The 19,704-nt window shown below is 36.7% G+C and overlaps 1 protein-coding gene across 1 annotated transcript; it reads right to left on the reverse strand.

Moving 5' to 3' along the window:
• Nucleotides 1-13,842: 13,842 nt before the first annotated feature.
• Nucleotides 13,843-19,457, reverse strand: LOC105233669 (lipopolysaccharide-induced tumor necrosis factor-alpha factor homolog). Its single transcript, XM_011215804.4, has 3 exons — nucleotides 18,573-19,457; nucleotides 14,487-14,628; nucleotides 13,843-14,378 (listed from the first exon to the last, which is right to left on the reverse strand). The coding sequence occupies exons 1-3, from the start codon at nucleotides 18,994-18,996 to the stop codon at nucleotides 14,258-14,260; spliced, it is 687 nt and encodes a 228-aa protein (XP_011214106.2). The 5' UTR covers nucleotides 18,997-19,457; the 3' UTR covers nucleotides 13,843-14,257.
• Between the last annotated feature and the right edge of the window lie 247 nt (nucleotides 19,458-19,704).

Consider the following 19,704-nt stretch of genomic DNA (forward strand, 5'->3'; position numbering starts at 1 on the left):
CCGCTCCCTTTTTTCTCAGTCGTTCATTTACGCGCCCAATTTGAGATTTTTTTCCAGTTTTTGCTTCACAAAAACATACACATATACATGTGTATGTATATAAGTACATAAAAAAATATTTTTCTTCCAATTTAGTTTTCTTGATTGCGCCGTTTCTATGCCACAAATAAATTACCAAAATAATAGCGTTCGTATCTTAGTTGCCATATAAACCTTTGTATGTATGTAGTAGCGTGCTTTATATAAATACATACATATATATATATATATAGTTTATACATACATTTGTATGAGTTGTGCGTCTGATTGTCTTATCTCGACCGCAGAGCTTTGTAATTTTAGGTTAATATTGATTTTTTTTGCTTGTTCGCCTCCAAGCCTCTATGAAATGCAGCAATTTCGCTATGCGTGCACGCTCACATACATACACACATACTCGCTCATTCATATACAGTTATCAATATACATATATTTATACATGTACATAGGTTTATGTATGTATGTCTTCACATGTGTGACTTTCGGCAATTTGTGGCAATATTTCGTACAGCATATTTCCAAACAAATGTGCCACGGTTCCCAATCAATCAATTTTAACGGCCACAATTTATATAACTGTAATAGAAGAGCGTTTTTCTTGAGCGTAAATGGTTTTAGAGTTTTTGATTTACCTTACAAGGTCTTAATTGTAAGTTTATAAGAATTCGACATCTCTCTTCGACCAAATGTTAATTGTTTGGTATTTATTGATGATAAGAGAACCTACATTATTTTGACGCCTTCAAAGTAATCCTCACCAGATGTAATACACTTATGTCAAGGGTCCTCGAAACGCTTTTCATACGTACTTTTTTGGATGGCCTTCAGTTCTTTAAGGGAATTTTTTTTATCGCTTCGATCGACTGGAAACGAGTTCCACGAAGCGACAATTTCAGTTTAAGTAAAAAGAAAAAATCACACAGAGTCAAATCTGGTGAATACTGTGTTTGATTGATGGTATTCATTGCGTTTTTGGCATTAAATTTGCTTGATGCGATGGTGCATTATCACTGAGTAAAATCCAAGAATTGTTCCTTCTACAATACCTGTCATTTTTGACGGATGTTCTCACGCAAATTCCTCAGTACGGCAAAATAGAACTCCTATTTGACCGTCCGTCCCTCCGAAAGAAATTCATGATGCACCAAACCACGAATATTGCTGAAACAATGAGCATTACCTTGATTTTTCAGTGGCTTCGACGTAATTTATGGTTTTGGCTCGTTTTTCCCTCCGATCCGATGATTATTGACTTGTGTGCATGTTAAACTCATAAACCCATGTCTCATCGGCAATTGTAATACTCTCCATGAATGTGGGATCGGAATTCGCACGAACAAGCATGTCCAAAGAGACCTATTTACGGTATTTAAAAAAATATTCAGCTTAATGGCGACGATATTGATGTAATCGGGATTCTAAAAGTTTTTTTTCTAAAGCGTCGTTCTTGCCCGCCCATCTGGCCTTATTAAAGGCATTTTGAACGTCCAAATTTTTCAACGGAACTATTCACTTTGTATTATATTTGGGGCATCTCTGCTGTGCGAATCGTACACTTCCAATGACGCTTCGGATAGCGCTTAAAGTTGAATTTCCAGGACTAAAACTCTGTTGTCTGGGGGAGAGTCCGCCAGCGTCATTAATAGCCGCTTCCGGTCTAGGTAGTCTTTCTTAGAGCTTTCGTAAAAACATTTTTTGTCATTTGTCGAGAATAGAACTAAGTTGTCATTCAAAAGACATTACTTCGTTGTTATGATATGATCATGATCATATGATTCTTAAGACCATATATTGGGCAGTAAGAGAAGTGTTTTTTTTTTAATATTTTTGAATATTTGATATAGTCGTTCGTTTTATGTATGAACGCTATTCCGTTTTATGACCTATATGCTTTCAATATATTGTGTTTCTTTGTTTAAATAAAAATTAATATAGTGCCTGCTTTCTGCATATTAAAATTACTCAGGATGCTTGTCGAATAACTTTATATGTTTGTATTGCGTAAAGTAATTCGTTATTCATCTGTACATGTTTCATAATATTTAAAGCATGTTTTTCTTTATAAAATAAATCTCTCTAAAAGCCCTTAAAAATGTCGAAAAACCGACGAAAAACTTTAGCAAAAACTTCGGCATGTGTCTCTTATCGTTTTCACGCAAACATATCTGTCCGATAAGATAAAAGTTATCAGCGATGCGTAAACGCACGAAAATAACTGTATTAAAAAGCAAAACAACGAATATTATTGAAATGGGACGATAATGTTTAGCGGCGAAGGCAAAAAAGTTAAGCACAAAAGTTTACTAGCCGGAAAGAAAAAAAAAACAAGAAAAACAAAATAATATGTTAAATTTGTAGAAGCAGTAGAAAAGTATAAAGTATGTTGAATCGAAATGAGCATACGAATAAGGTCCAAAAAAAAGCAAAAATAAGAAAAACATTAAGTTCGTTCACTAAAGCTGTAATACCCTTTACAGGTGCATGTTATTATTGCATAAGGATGAGCGGCTTCAGTTCTTGCGTCAATTTGATCTTGTAAGCATGTAGGCCAAGATCTTTTCGCTAAATCGCCACAACGACGTCACAGAGATGCCAACTTTTGAGAGCGACGTTTGTGAGACTGAATTGGGGCTTCCACAATTAAGGATTGGACGGTTCTTCGCTCGTTGAGGCCACTGACTCCGAATTTCGGTGGTAAATTATAATAACTTCGACTGGTACATCTTTCCATGATGAAATGGCAAACCTTCTTCTACTTTGCTGGAGTAGACACCGCTTACGTAATTATAGCCGAGTTAACAACAGCGCGCCAGTCGTTTCTTCTTTTCGCTACGTGGAGCCAATTGGAGGTTCCAAGCGAAGCCAGATCCTTCTCCAGCTGGCCTTTCCAACGGAGTGGAGGTCTTTCTCTTTCCTTGCTTGCTCTGGCAGGTGGAATCATGTGTAGAAAGATGTTGAGGTCATCTGTAGAAGTTCGCGCAAGTTCCAGTGGCCAGAAACGATTCTTTTACATATGGCTCAAGCAGCTCACGACTTTCGGTCCTATACCAAATATCCTCGGGTAGCCAAAGAAGATTCGTTTGAAGGCGAGCTAAAGTGAAAAGGCGAAACATCCCCTCCGCAGGGTTGACCGCTGGGGTTGGGACCCGGGATGTAAAAAAACGCACCCAATGAAAAATATTGGCGGGAAAAATATGGCTTCGTTTGCTGTCCATATCGTCCTTATAAATATAGTGGAAAATATAGACGCCATAACCTTGCCAGTCGACCGTTGCGTTGTTTTCGTCGATAACAACCTCTTTAGGGCATCCAATGCGTTCACCGTGTTTCCAAACCAATCCTGAAAGGTTGATTTTCCAGGTACGGTGTCGGGAAACTCGTCATCAACTCAAGTTTTGTACTTCAACTGTATTTTTTGCCCTTCACAAAGGAACATTTTAACACCCGAAATTTATCCATTTTTTTCACAGCAACAAAAGTTGCTTCACTCAAAATTACATTGTATTATTCCCATACTAATGATCCGACAGTTGTCAAATTTATACACCTGTCTTTTGAAGGTTAGGGTTAACTACAAATCTTATGAATTTAATTTGAGTAGCGTCATCTATGTGTCAGGCTGGAACATTTTTAATTGACCCGCTATATATCCTTACGGTGTCTTTTACAATTCCTGCTGATGCTATAAAACTCGTAGGAAACTTAAAATACCTTGTTTGGGGTATAATAAATATTGTAGGTTTTTTAGACTGCTTGGGCATTGCGTGAAACGAAAACGCCATCATGGGCGCTTCTAATATTTTTCATGGATTTTTAGTATTACGTATATTTCTTAATATTTGTGCATCGCCCACAATAAAGTACATGTTTTTGATGTTGTTTTTCAGGTTCGGTTTAGTTTGTAAAGCCGCAAATCCATTCACATTTCGTGAAACCTTTTCTGATGTTGAAAGTCATTTATTATGCGCAAACATAACGGTGCAAAGCTGTGGAAACAGGCTTGTTTAGGTAGCCACCCGCTTGTCGAGAGTTGGCTGGGTGTTTGTAGGGTTATACTAGAAGAAAATACAAGAACCCAAAAATGTTGAGTTTTGGAAGGCTGCCACACATTTGTTGTACAAATAAGAAATTACAACAATAGTGAAAATAATAACTAAATTCCGTAAAACTAGCAAAAAGCAAGCAGTGTTTACCAGACTGAGCTCGATCGACTTAACGGAATTTTATACATATGTTTGTGAGTATATATAGTATTTATGTATGTAAAGATTTATGCCTGCAGATGATTTTAAGGACGAAAGCCTAAAAATATCACATATCAAGTTAATCAATGCTGCCGTATGCGAATTTATGAGCAAATCGGAAATTTCAGAAATGTCTATGTCGTAACACCCGCTTGTGTGTGTGTGCGTGGAACTGAAAAAGTCGGCTTCCAACTATACAACATGTAGAACAGACTGCAAATACGATGATTAAACCGATATACGAATATCAACGACCAGCCGAGGAAATCACACGAGGCTGCAACACGAAGTGGCAGGCACAGCAAATTGCCTGCAAAAGAGAATACATAATTTATTTTGCTATTTTAAGCAAAAGGAAGTAAACTGAAGCACAGCAGATACACACCGAAAGGCGGATATGAGCGCCAAGAAGTTAAGGAATGCTTCCGCATAGCTTTGCAAATGGCTGCAAAGCTACAAAGCCACAGTGTAGTAATTGAGAGAGAGAGAGAGAGAGAGCAGGAAATCGACAGCTGCGCAACAATGTATGAGCACTTGCAAGCAAGTGTGTATGTATTGGGTGCGAAAAGTAGGTCAATCGATCCAAGTTATTGTGTTTCTATGGTTGGATTTTTGTTGCCTACTTCAAGGCGGTAAGCACTAAGGAAGCAGGCAATCCCTTTATATAAGAGAGTGAAGCAATTTGTGCCGCAAAGCGCCAGCCTCCACCGCTGTAAAGTTTGAAACGCAGAGACAGGCTAATGAAACAAGTGCCTCTCTGTGGGTGTGTGTTTGTATGAGAGTTCGGCTGGTGTGAGCTTTGCAGCGCCAACACCCTTGTCGAAAGTGTGTCGCAGGCAGCAGCAGCACTTTGCAGAGAAAGCTTTAGTGGCAACTGTAAGTAGCACAGTTAAGTGCAGAAGTTGGCTGCAACAACAATAGGAAGTAATGGAACAACAACAACAAAAATACAGCAACGATAAAATACAACAACAACAATGATGCAAAATGAAACAACAAGAAGCACAAAAATAACAATAAAATACAACAAAATCGATAAAAATACAGCAACAATAAACAAGAACACAAAATAAAACAGCAACAATAATAAAAAAGCAACAACAACATATATATACAAAAATTGCAGCGAATAAAGCAAAATAATAAAAATAAAAGCAAAAGAAAAAAGCTTCAACGAAAAATATAACAACAACAAGAACAACAATAAAAATACAACAACAACAACAACAACAAAAAATTGTTAAAAAATCTTAGAAAAACAAAAACCAAAAATTTTGCCAAAAGCACTCAATGTTGTTATACATAAAATTTGTCAGTGGAGCTTTCGTTGTCTGTAGAGCTTTCACTCGCACACCAGTACAATTTTAAATGGGCGCTCACTAACTCATGCACACATATGTATGTACATAAATATGTATATATACTAAGCATATAAAATATATATAAAATATTAGTATATATGTACCATGTAACACATAAGTACCAGTACATATTTTATATACTCGTACACACCTAAAGTTTTATTGGGGTTACTTTAGGATCAGTTAGGCGTGTTTCCCTTCTGCAATTCCCCACTCGCTACCCACATCCACAATACATTTACTCATCCTCCCGCACACTTTTTCACACACACACACCATAACCTTACTTGCTGAAAATTCATCCTTTCTTTTGGCGTTTCTGCAATCACTGTTGCAAATCGCTGAAGGAGTTGTTCTGGCAACAACAGCAATAGGGCAGCAGGTCATCATCGCAGGCGAAACATTGTGCCACTGGGCTCCAATGTCGAATTTTATATAGATTTTTTTGCTTCCTCCTGCAGATTACTTTATGTTGCGACTCTCTTTATTGTAGTTGTCATTATGTGGCACCTGGCAGCGGCAATCGCGGTGTTGAGTCAGTTATTTTATTTATGTATTTCCCCTTTTTCGATATTTTTATTTTCCTGAGCGCCATCATATTTGTAATTTATTGTTTTCTGCTTGGTTTCCGGTGTTTTCTTTGCCTTGCCATTTTTTATTGCCAATTTTCCATTTTGCTGATTTTCTATGCCACGTTTTGTAGCATGGTGATGTCTCCTCTTTTGTGCTGTCATAAAATTAGATTTGCGCCGACGTTTATCCATGGGTGTGTGTGTGTATTTGTAATGCCATTATTTTTGTCTCCGCCATCTATTCGATTGGGAAATGCTATAATTTTTCTGCTCGAGTAGTTTGAATATTTTGTTTGTGACAAAAGTTGATTTGGCGCAAATTTTGTTATATCAGCGCTGGCGGCAACGAAATTTTGGTTAAAGCCTATTTCATTCAGAAAATTGAGCTGGTTTTTGAGAAATTTGCTTTCAGGCCCTCATTAATATGCTAAAATTTCAATAACTAAATGATATTAAAGCAGGGTTCGGCACTTCGATCGAATTTCGGACAGATTAGAACAGTACGCGTTCCTTTTCAGGTAGGTCGTGGTGTTTATAAGAGAGAATTTGTCGTGTGAAGTACATTGTTTCGATGAATTATTGCAGATAATCGAAGAAAATGGGCCTTTCCGATTTCCCTATTCTTCGGAGTAGATTTGTCAGGTGAAGTTCATAGTTTCGACTGTTTAAGGGTCTCTGGTGTGTACAAATCATCTGTTTTGTCTAACCCTAGGTAATCAATGTAGACGAACCTTCGACGGGTGATATTCATTGTTTCGAGTGAACCTGCTATGTCCACTTCTGTATAATGGTTGTAGATGGGCCTTTCCGGGCTTCGACTTATGCGGAGGAGATTCATCGGATGAAGTTCAATGTTTCGAATGTTTATTGATCTGTGGGGCTTACCAGTGAACTTGCTTTGCCCATTTTTTATTAACAGATGTATATGAACCTACCCGGTATTAGCTTCTTTCGAGTAAATTTTTCATCTGAAGCCCATTACTTCCAATGGACCTTTTTTCGTTCCAATTTTTGTTTTCTTCTGAGTAGATTCGTCGGTTGAAGTTCATTGATTCCACTGTTATAGTGCGTATCATTGATCTAATTTGTGGAATTGTAAGATGAAGCCCAGTATAACCTATTTCCGGGAACCTAGGCATGGTCTTTGTAATTTATATGTTTTTGTAAAAGATATTTTTTTTTGGTTGCTCGTTGTGACACTCTAAAATCGTGCTTTTCTTCATAAAGGTTTATGGCGAATAAAGCTACATTTTGTTCCATTATTGATAACATTTTGTGGTCAAGGCTCATTTTTGAGGCTGAACATTGTCGCTAGGCAAGTACAAGTATTATAGACTACTAACAGATTACTTTATTCACCGAACCATTTGGAGGAGAGCCTCATATAACAGGTCAATTGACACAAAAAGATGACGCTACTAGAATTAAAATTTTTAAATGAATTTGTGAATTATATAATTTTAAATGAAAAAATAGGAAAAAAGGTATTTCGTGTGTTGAAAAAATATTGATTTTGAAGGGCAAAAATACAGCTGAAGTAACAACTTGGCTTGATAACGAGTTTCCACGCACTGTCCTACAAAAATTAACCTTGAAGGATTGGTGTGCTAAGTTTAGACATGGTGAAATGAGCGCGACACCCAAAGAAGTTGTTACCAACGAAAACATCAAAAAAGTCCACAAAATAATTTTGGAAGAACTTAAAGTGAAGTTGTTTGAGATAGAAGGCACTCTGAAGATATCAACTAAATGAATACATAATATCATTCACGAATATTTGTGTATGAGAAAGCTCCGTACAAATTGAATAACTTTGGACCAAAAACAATAAGAGTTTGTGGTTCATAGCAGCGATTTCAAACAGGAGATGTTCAAACGCAATAAACCCGAGTATCACAAATCGGTGAAAACGATGACAAAAATCCATGAATTGACTTGGTTCCGCATCCATCGTATTTTCCAGATATGGCCTCCAGACTATTTCTTATCCTCAGGTCTCAAAAAAACGCTCACTGCGAAGAAGTTTCCGCCAAATGAAGGGATGATCGTCAAAATAGAGGCTTATTTTGAAGCAAAGGAGAAATAGTACTACAAAAATGGCAACGAAAGTTAGGGTGACTGTGTCACTAAAATCCGTGTATTACTCTTGAAAAACTATGTAAATAAAAAACCGAGTTTTGAAAAAAAAATGTTCTTTTTTTGACCTGTTAAACTTTGTAAATACTTAATCGTGCATCGAAAAAATAATAAATATGTAGTTTGGATATACCGTAACTTAGACTTGGAGAATTCGGAACAAATGCTGATTTAAATCGCACTGAGAAACGGTAAAGATTCTGTTTTACTTATTAATATTCTATACTGTAGAGAACAAACATACATATGATTTATGATGACTTTACATCTCTCACGCTTTAAAATCTGTTCTTCCCTTAACCATTCAAGAGTTTATGATAAATGGCAGCATGAAACCTCTATGTAGATGCAGGCTCACTTTATTCACCTTAGGCACATCTATCGTTGGCAGGGGCACATATATAGTATATATTATAACTATGTATATATGTATATATCCACTGTCGCCGAAATTTCGGCGCCACGGTTAAGTGGATATCATCAGTGGAACCTACCTGAACGTCTTTATAATAATATATGATAAATGCAGCTCAGTTTTGAAGCTGAATGCGGTTGAATCGTACATCCCTTTCACTGACAAAAACAAAGAAAAAAAAAAACAGATATGTTATTATCCTCGTATATTTGTACAAATTGCTTCAGAAAATGTAATATGAAGTTTTCATATCCACTTGGAGTCAATCATAGCTCAATCTGCCTTTTGGGTGGTAAAGCTAAGGCAAAAAAACAAAACAAAAATCGAAAAAAATTTATTATAATATTTATTATTAAATATTTCACTTGACAAATATATGCAAGTAAGAATTCTGAGGAATTTTCACTTAATTAACTAATTTTTTAATATTTGTCTAAGAAATTTCTCACAGTGTAAATGAAAAAAAACTCTTAAGCGGAAGTATACTTTAGGTTTGTGTCTTCGTTAAGTCAGTGCAGAAACCAGTTTCCGTTAAATACAGTACGAAGCAGTAGTTGTGTTTGGTTTAGCACAGCCAACCAACCATAACATATTTGATTTGAACATAACAAGCAGCATTTAACAACCACATATGTTGCTTTTATATAAAAGTCTTAAAATTTATGTAAAGGAAATTTTATAAGGTATGCGGTTTTCAAGAAGAAGTGAAACGCATATAATGGTATGGACAAAAATTTAGCTTCATTATAAACGTTAGAGTTCACCATTTGTTTTGAAAAGATTTCGAGCAAGGGAAAGCCGCGATTGGCTCGGACAAAACCCAACCGATAAGCTCAATTCGCAGCAACTGAGGTATGTACAACTGTGTTCGAAATAATAGCAGTGGTTTGTGAATAATAGCAGTGGCTTGAAGAGCACCTGCATTGGGCAGTCAAAAAATGGCGCAACATATTGTGGCCTGATGAAACAAAGATTGTTTTATTTGGTTCTCGAGGACGCCGGCAGTATCTACGAAGGTAAAACGTTTAATTTGATCCTAAATATTTTTCACGGACGGTGAAACATTGACGTGCCAAAATCAATGTATGAGGGTGCTTGTCTTACTATGATACAGGTACGTTATTTTGGGTTAAAGAAAACATGGATGCCAAATTGTATGTTGAAACAATGGAGTCAACTATGCTACTATACGCTGAATGGAAAATACCGTTGAAAGGGGTTTATCGACAAGATAGCGACCCCAAACTTAACACCAGGTTGGCAAAAAATTCGTTTGCTCTAAATGGAGTTGAGGTTATGGATTGGCCGGCTTAGTCACCGGACCTTAATCCAATTGAGAATCTTTGGGTAGAGGTCAAGGAAGCTACATGGAAAGAGAATTCGTCAAATACGAAGCAATTGTGGAGGACTATGAAGAAGGCGTGGAAGGACATTCCTCTCGAGAAATGCAAGCGTTTGGTGAACTCCATGTCTAGGAGATGCGCAGATGTCAGATGATGAAGATCCAACAACGGTTATTCGACGAAATACTAATTGTTTAAACTTTATTTTATATTATTATAATGAATTAATTGATTTTTGATGTAAAATCCTTAATAATGCTATTATCAATCACAGCTGAAATTTTCATTTACAAACTTTATTATTTTTTTAAGGAAAACACTTGGTTATGCTACGCTACGCTATTGTATGTAGTATCCAAGGCGCTCTTTTTAGGGAGGGGTATAGTAAAAAGAAATGCATTGTTTTTGCATTAAATTGAACGTTTTATTTATCATAGTTAAATTATATGATTTAGGTCAAAAATGCACCAGTTTGTTAACAACTTGTTACACTTTGGTAGGTGATTTTATAACGTTATTCCCATACATACTGTATTTCTTCCATTCAATCCAATTGTTTACAATTTGGGTCCGAATTAAGCGTTTAGCCGTAGGTTAACAGCTTATAATAGGTGATTCCCTGACAAATACATAGGCGCAAAATCAGGGTTAGTTCTTACAAAGCACAAAAACTTTATAATTTCAATAAAATTTAATTTAGTATTTTTTGTAATTTCTCTCGGCCCCAATACACTGGTGCCAACCTCTTTTCCATTCCTCGAAACGGTTGTTAAAGTCAATTTTTGGAATAGGTTTAAATGCGCCTAGCGAAAAACTCACAAAAAATCAATGCAGTGTTCAAAAACCAAAAGTTGTCGGCCCATAATTCCGGTCTCTTTTTATAAATAGCTTTGCGCAAACCACGCATAACACTCAAATTGTATTCCTTTTAACAGTTTGGTCGGTCGGAAGAAATTCGGCGTGCACCACACTTTTATAATCGATGAAAACAGTCATCATAACTTTGGCTTTTGACTGCTTAGACATCGTTTTATTGGCTTTAGCTCACCGTTGCCACGATATTAGGCCGATTGATCGTCTGTTTCCTGGAAGTAAGCGCAGATCCAAGACTCATACGTTTCACAGTCGTTAACGCGACGCTGTTTTTCGAAAAAATTGAGTGATTTTGTAATCAATTGTGCTTTCACTTTTCTTAGGCCCAAATGATATTTTGAAAATGGCTTTTACTGAACCTCTGTTCACCTGTATGTGTCCATGTATAGAATTATTGAGTATCTATGTACTTATTTCAATAGTTAATCGCATAATAAAATCAAGTTCTACTGCAATCAGAAATTGTATATTTATGTATCTTTCTATGTTTGAATGCATATTACAAAAAATTGGATTGAAAATCGTCTTTATTGTTTTCCAAAAATGGCCAAAGCTGTATACTCATTTTATAGGGTACAAAATATGGCGGAAATAAAAACATATGATACTAGTAATATATTTCAGCTGAGTTAGGCAGGCATATTCTGTTATTTGTAAATATGTATATTTCGATTTTATCTAATCAAATCGGTGTATTTCTATTGAAATTTATGACATTTAACACACGATTCACACATATACACGAATACTTACCAATTTGGATCTATACACACCTAGCTATAACAGTAAATTGCAGCTGCTCGCTGAAACAGAACCAGTTGTTAAAACAGAAAATATAAAACAATAAATTTTGCTGAAATTTATCGAAAGCTTCGCGTTTAAGAGTTAACTATGTTGGAGTGCCAGCGTGAACGCCTACGCTTATGTGACAATTATGGGCAGTGAAGGTGGCAACGGCGGTGTGTTTGTGCATTTATCAATATTACGCAGAGCTTGACACATATATGTACATATTTAAATAAATAGTGGCGTTATATGAGAAAATAAAAGTGAAATAGCTTAATCACTTCACAGTAAAATCGAACTAAAGAAGTACAGAATGTCTTAACGTAGACTTACTGATATTGAAATTGTTATCTTTACGACTTCACATATTTGAAATTTATTTTTGGATTGTTTTTTAAATATGGTATTTAATCAATGAAATCGTCATACGTTTCATAATATTTAAACGCTTATCACTTCCAATTCAATGTACTTAAGATTAGTAATATTTGATTAAATTTTCTTGCAATGTACGCACTTTCTTTCCGTTTATTGTTTCCTTATGGACTTCTTTTCAAATGAAAACAAATTTGCATACAAGCACTCGATTCCGATTATACAGTTTCATCGTCGATATCTCAAAAACTGAGAAGCTTTCACGTATTAATATATAAAAGTCACCGGCCTATCATAGTAGAAACACATTTTCTTTTGGCCGAATTCTTTTTTATTCAACATAGTTCCCTTCCAGCGTGATGCACTGATTATAGTGACCCTCTTACTTTGTGATATTATTTTTGTAGTACGATTTGTACTAAATGTGTAAAATATGCCTCAGTTTCGGCGATCACCTCTTCATTCGAGGAAAAATCCTTTTTTGCATTTTTTTGAGATCTGAGAACAGGAACTAATTGCTGGCGGCCAGGTTTAGAGCATACGGTGTATGCGGAAGTAATTATAAGTTCAATTCATGGATGTTTGCCATGGTTTCACTGACTTGTGTTACAGTGTAAGTATTTTCTTGGTGAAACAGCACATTTCTTTTGTTCAAATTCGATCTTATCCGGCGATTTCGTCCTCCACACGTTTCAAGGCTGCTATGTATTAGTCACTGTGAATGGTCCTTCGTTTTTCAAGGTAGTCAAATACCCAAAATATAGACACCATAACCTTGCCAGCCATCTATTGTGTTTTTCCAAGCCTTGGCGCGGGTTCATCGTGTGAAGTCCATGCGGATGACTGTCGATTGGACTTTAGAGTGAAATGATGAAACGCCGGGCTTATTACACCTGACTCGGGCTTATTACACCTGAACATCTCCAAACACTGATCCGAATAATCTACTCGTCGTTGGTTTTGGTCAAAAATGGACTTTTTTGATGTTTGCATCGTCTTCGGTGCTCACTTCGCCACGTCTAAACTTAGCATACCAATCCCTGAAGGTTGATTTTGTTGGGACAGTGTCCAGAAACTCGTCATCCTGTTAAGTTTTTACTTCAACTGTATTTTTGCCCTTCAAAAAACAATATTTTATCAAAATGCGAATTTTTTATCCATTTCTCACAACAACTAAAGCTGCTTCACTCAAAATACTATAATTCATAAACTAATGATCCGACAGCTGTGAAATTTATATATCGCTTTTTGAAGGCTAGGGCTAACTAAAATCATATGGATTTAATTCTAGTAACGCCATCTAATACTTTCTATTGAAGAGAATGCTAATGTGTATTAAATTAACCTCGGCCAATATTTATAGCTACCTATGGACCCAGCTTCCTCACATGTTTCTAAATCATTCAAATAGAAAGCAGATAAAACGTTAAATATGCTAAGAGGTTTGTTTCTAAGCTTACTGTCATGTTCATATGTATTAAAATAGCCACAGAAGTGTGCAAATATTTGCATTTTGTGTGAAAAAAGAGGAAAAATGTGCGACTTACGTGCCAGTCACCATGATGCGCCAAGCGAAGCCAGATTTCATTGTTATATTTTAGTTGCAAAGGTGTGTATAAGGCTGTATGTGTTTGTAGACGCAAACAAATAGAACTTTTATCTTATAATCCACAGTGTTATCGCAGCAGAAAAATAAACTTCAACATTGCCTTGTACGATTATATCGCAATATTTTGTTTTAATTATAATCAACTTATCTTAAAGTAATTACGTATGAAATAATAAATTTTTGTATACAACACGCACACACATAAAGAAAAATTGTTAAGGTAAAATGTTTGCTTCATCGCTAAATAAAAAATATGTATATATGCCTGCCTGTTTGTAAATATATATATACATATACATATACATTCATATATAAGTATCAATATGAGCACGCATGCGCAGCAAATGAGATTGACTGAAGCGAGTTAAAGTGAAATTAATAAACTAAAAAAGTGTAATAAATCGTTATAAAAATATTACATAATATTCACCCACAAACACACGCACAAATTGCATACATATATATGTACATGAGTGTGTGTGCGGTGGCAAGTCTATCACTTTTTCACTTTCTCGCTCTCTTCGGATTATAGACACCCAGAAATGTGTTGCACCGCGAGCAATAATGATTACCGGTCCGACAGCTGTTCATGCAATAGGGCACCGTACAAGCACAACAACACCAACTATAATGGAATGCAAGAAATTTCATTTTCATTACAAAGCCATATTAATATAATAATAACGGTAATAACAGTTTTGCCAACTATCCACTGCACAGCGGCATAACTTACCCGGCCAGACAGAGTAATCCCGCACAAATGTGCGTTCGTGTGTTAGGCGTCAAGATCAATCGCGTCGTCTCGTTAGCGCCGCAAACAGGGCATGTAACCGAACATGGGTGCGGACCTAGTTTTATCGGCACTGTGGCACTAGCTGCAAGAAATCAATTTGAAATGTATTAAAAATTCACTTTTTCTAGGCTATGTTAAATAAGGTTTAAAATCCACTGTATAATAAGCAAAGTTCATATTATTAAAGAATTCTATGGACCTCAGAGATTCCGGACTGCTCCAAGACTATCCTTCTATACAGTTGATTAAAAGCATTTTAGGTAGCCTTGCATGGACTTCCCGATAAAAATCTATAGAACTTTAACCCTAAACATACGATTCTAAAAGTTCTATCCTTAGTAGGATTCTGAAGCGTTGCCGATGTTTCATTCTTCACTCTTAGCTAAATTCTCTTTGAAATTACCTAATTTTGTATTGACTCTCCCAGTAAAGTTATCCGCAACCTAGGTGCCAATTATGCATTCAATGTAGCCGCTGTCTCTTAATTCGCTGAACTATGTCAATGTCGTCGTAAACCTCACCGTTGTCAATACGCAAAGGACCATAAATCTTACGCATCTTACATTTCTCTCGAAAACTTGTAAAGTCGACTCATCAGTTGTTGTCATCGTTCATGTCTCTGCATCACATAGCAGGACGGAAATGATGAGTGACTTTTACAGTTTGGCCTTTGTTCGTTAAAAGAGGACTTTACTTCTCAAATGGATGGGATGGAATGGAGGATGGAGTCATGTATAGAAGTTCACGCAAGTGATTAAAGTTCTCTGAGCACCATTCAATTGGGAGAAACGATTCTTTTACATATGGCTCAAGCAGCTCACGACTTCCGGTCTTAGACCTAGCATCTTCTGGGTAGCCAAAAAACATCCATTTGAATGCGAACTAAAGTGAAAAGTCGAATCACTCCTCCTGAGGGTTGTGCGCTGGGCTTAGGATCTGCCACCCCCAATAAAAGGAGTTTGTCTTAACTCCCTGAGAAAATTCATGATGCCATTGAAAACATAATGAGAAAGTAGTAAAGCTGTGACAGAAGGCCTTGTTTCCATACATGGCGGGTTCGATAAAGGATATTTTTGACATTGCAGTAAACTATAATAACTTAAACAATAAGTCCAGGAGTAGGATCTTCACGTTTTAAGATACTATAACCAAATGGTAAAATGTAACTAAATTACGCGATCAGTGCATCCTACCTCCAACTCGACGTTTGGAAGAAGTCAATTGTAGTTTATGTATAGTAAGGTGTTTTCGAAAAATCTTGGTGCATTTTGGTGTAGTAACACCAAAATTGGCTTCACGAAAATATTGCTATCAATAAAGTATAGTAGTTGACTTAATTTCTACTGCCTTCTATGTGAAGACCCTTTTAGAAAAATGATAGTTGTATAGGTAGTAATCAATTCTTAGCTATTTCAAGCTCAGAATATTTTCGACAAGAGAGACTAGCTGTTTAGAAATGGGATCAGAACCACGAAAATATTTTTGGTGGTCTTCTTTTAAAAAAGAGATGAGGAGTCTCTTTTCCAGGCATTTTCCTATATACCAGTATTCAGAGAACCCATAATTTATCCGATTATAATTAGAGATTTAGCTTTATAAATAAATCCTATTAGTCTCTAACTGAGGCTATTTTCCGATCTACATGAAACTGTGGTACCGCCATGTGCAGAAGAAGGGAAATGCTTTGTTTTAACTTAGGCATCCATTCAAGGTTTCGTGCAATATGGGCACCAAATATTCTGTGTCTCATCTGTGACGAAGTTGGCATTCACATAAAAAGTGGAAAGCAGTTTGCGCATTCCTTTTTAGCTTGCAGCTGGATTTTCATATGTATTAAGCTACTTATTTGTACAAATTGCCTTCTCAGTGGACATGGTATCTACTCAGCCTCGGATTCTTCTAACGAGGCTCCTAGCTTGTTCAAATGGCTTTTTCGTTGCCGAAAATGTTCCTGGGGCCGGGAACTCAAATAAATTATGGACAAGTGCAGTTGAGCTGCCTGCGGGCTTAAAACTTTTCTCTTATTGTTGAATATTCTGGAATTAATCAATGGCGTTCACAAAGTCAACAATACCGCTTGGCTATCCGTGTATATAATTGCTTTCTGTATCCTCCAACAGTTATTCAACAGGACTGAACAGGTATTCTCTATACTTAGGACTCCCGCATGGAAGATGCTAGGTGAGTTTGGTAGTTAGATAGAGAGAGCGAGAGATGTTAAAATCTTTGGAATATACCCCGAGGTCTACTCCGCAGCGGATTTTTGAGCTGTCCGTACAGATAAGTAGAGTTAGTACCATCCTCCCCTACTAAATCTATTCCCAATTCACGTCTAGAGGGTAAATGCACTCAAAGTTCATTTTTGACCCGTCAGTATAGACAGAGGTAGTATTATCTTCTTCTACTTAACTTAATCTCCATTCACGTCTAAAGGGTAACTTCACTCGAACATGATTATTGAAAACTCAGCTAACTTACTAGATCTTCTTATTCTTTCTTCAACGATGTCAATCGTATTCTGAGTGGTTTGTAAAGTAGTAGAGAAATATTATTATATAGAAATCTTAAGCCTTACATTTCCTATACATTACTTAATCCTAATTGTGAATATATCAATCCTACACCTTATAATCAACCAAGAAGTATTAAAGTCCCCGATTGAGTTTACTAAATCTGTCTACTAAATACAGCGAATTGCACTGAATACACCAAGAAATCGTACAAATAAATATTTGAACTATTTTACGTTTACAATTTTCGTGAGCGTAGAAGATTGAGTTGCAATAATTTGAAAAATAATAATTATAAAAGTTGTTAGCGTTTCCTAACTAAACAGATATGCAATTATTTGTGTTTGCACAGGGGTTGCCAATTGGGGTCAGTCGAAGCAGATGCAAGTCCGACGTTGTCTTTTCTCTACGAATAAATCCTAGAACAACTCTTACCTTTGGCTTCACTGAACCTACTATATATCACCTTTCATTAATTGTATATAACTGTATAATTAAATTTAAAAAGGTAATCGGCCAACAGAAAAAGTTTGGCTTGTGGAATTAGTATGGTTACTAAAATGGTTTTTTATACAAAGCTCTGAAACAGCGATTCCGACAAATGATAAGCTTTTTGGGGAAGAAAGAACGTGTGGGAACTTCAGACCGACTCAAAAACCGAGAGACGCACAGACCTATGGAAGTCAGCTCGACAAAGCTTGGTGGCTAATTTCGACTTCATATTTGGATTTGTAAGAGAACAAGTGGCAAGTAAAATATGTGTTACTATTTATCTAAGGCCTTCTAAGGTAACTTTCAAAGGTGTTATAACCGTCAGCTCGGATTTTGGATCGCGAGGAGTGGTTTTCTGGTTCTTTGTTAGAACGAGTTTATAAGGAACTAAATTCTTTAAATCTTAACGCAATTGTATAATAACTACTTAGATGTCATATTATGAACTACGTGAAATATATATATGAGGTTGAGATAATTAAATAATCTACTGTCTTTGATATAAAACATGCAAAAAAAATGTTTTTATCGTTTTCCGGCAGGTGATTAATAACCCTTGAGGATATTTCAGACTCGAAAAGTAGACTCATACAAATTGTGGAACCTTTCGAAACCGTCTTATAGCTGAAAGACCCTCGATTACGGACTAGTTTCAAGTTGAACATAAATAAGATCTCCAAGCTAATTCCCTCTCGTAACCTGACAGATCCTCGATTGCGGACCAACTTCAAGATGAACTTAAATAATGCTAATCCCCAAACGATCTATGTAGTTATGTATATCATAAAAATTAACTATCCCAGGGTGTAGAGAAAAATTTTGCAGAATTTATTTCGCAGTATTTCAAAATTTCGCTCGGCTGTAAACACGAAAAGCCGCAACAAGCTTCTGACCGATCGATCCAACCATATTGTAAACCCCGTTTATTTTGCAAATAACGTTGCTTAGTGAAACTATCTACAAAGTTAAGTGAAGTCAACAATTTCAAGTATGCCAAAAACAACAACACACTATGTACACTTACTTGTTTGTATTGGCGGCGAGAGTGGTTGTTGCTGTTGGTTGTGTGGCAACGGTTGCACCACAATCACCGGCCCTGTCTGATTGTCGTGCGGTAGAGGCGTCTGCTGTGCTCTGCGCGACTGTCGGACTGGAGGAACTGGCGCTGGCGGTTGTGTTACGGGTGTGGTCGTTGGCGGCGGGGCGCTGGGATGCCAGCCCAGCGGCGCAGCAGCGCCATCGCTAACCAAACCACTGGTGGCACCACTTCCTCCATTACTTTTTGAGCCACTGGGCGTCGATGTGGATGCTATAGCCATGTCGTATGAAGGTGGCGCCTCCGTGGGCAAGCCCATGGCGGTCGAGGCAGATATGCGATGATCGCGTGTGGCAGCATTGTGGGCGGCGGGATCGATATCCGGGTAGAGCATAGCACGCTTTTGATCCATGCTTACTTATTACTGTGTATTTTTATTTGAGTGTGTATGCGGCTGGAATTCACCTAGGGTTTCAGAGGTCACCGATTAAATGTGTCAATTCACTTGCACAGCGTATTATTGTTGTAATTTAACTTGTTTATTTTTGTTGTTGTTTCGCGCTTCACTGAAGCTCACATGCAATTCAGCAAGTGATTTTGTAATCAAATGCAAATAAAATTAAAAAAAAACGACGACGACGTAGCGCTTACGAAGCGTTTGCACGTCACCACGATCTACTCAGACTCGCTTGCACACCGCGACTGAAGTTACAAAGTTCGTCAGCTTATTCACGTTTTGATTTCTAGTCTGTGCTTTTCGTATTCATTTTGCACTTTTTTCAATCTCATTTATTTATTTATTTTTCATTATTCCACTTTACCATATATTTTCGTTTTATTCCGCTTGCCGCAATTACAGATTTCATGCTTTGCACTGTTTTGCTGTTGTCGTGCTTTTTTAGTGCTTTATTGTTGTTTTTCTACTTCTCCTCGCCCTTACTACTGTCGCTTTTCCATATACTCGTATCTTCCAGCAGATCTACCGCTGAGCTACAAACATCTAGAGTTACGGAAAAACAAAATATTTGCGAAAAAGCATCTTAAAGCGGAATTCGTAAAAATGAAAGTCAAAAATCATAGTCGCTTATGCCGATTAGCTTATCGAAGCCGAAATGAGCGT

The sequence above is a fragment of the Bactrocera dorsalis genome, chromosome 3, assembly GCF_023373825.1.
Source record: "Bactrocera dorsalis isolate Fly_Bdor chromosome 3, ASM2337382v1, whole genome shotgun sequence".
Classification (NCBI taxonomy): domain Eukaryota; kingdom Metazoa; phylum Arthropoda; class Insecta; order Diptera; family Tephritidae; genus Bactrocera; species Bactrocera dorsalis.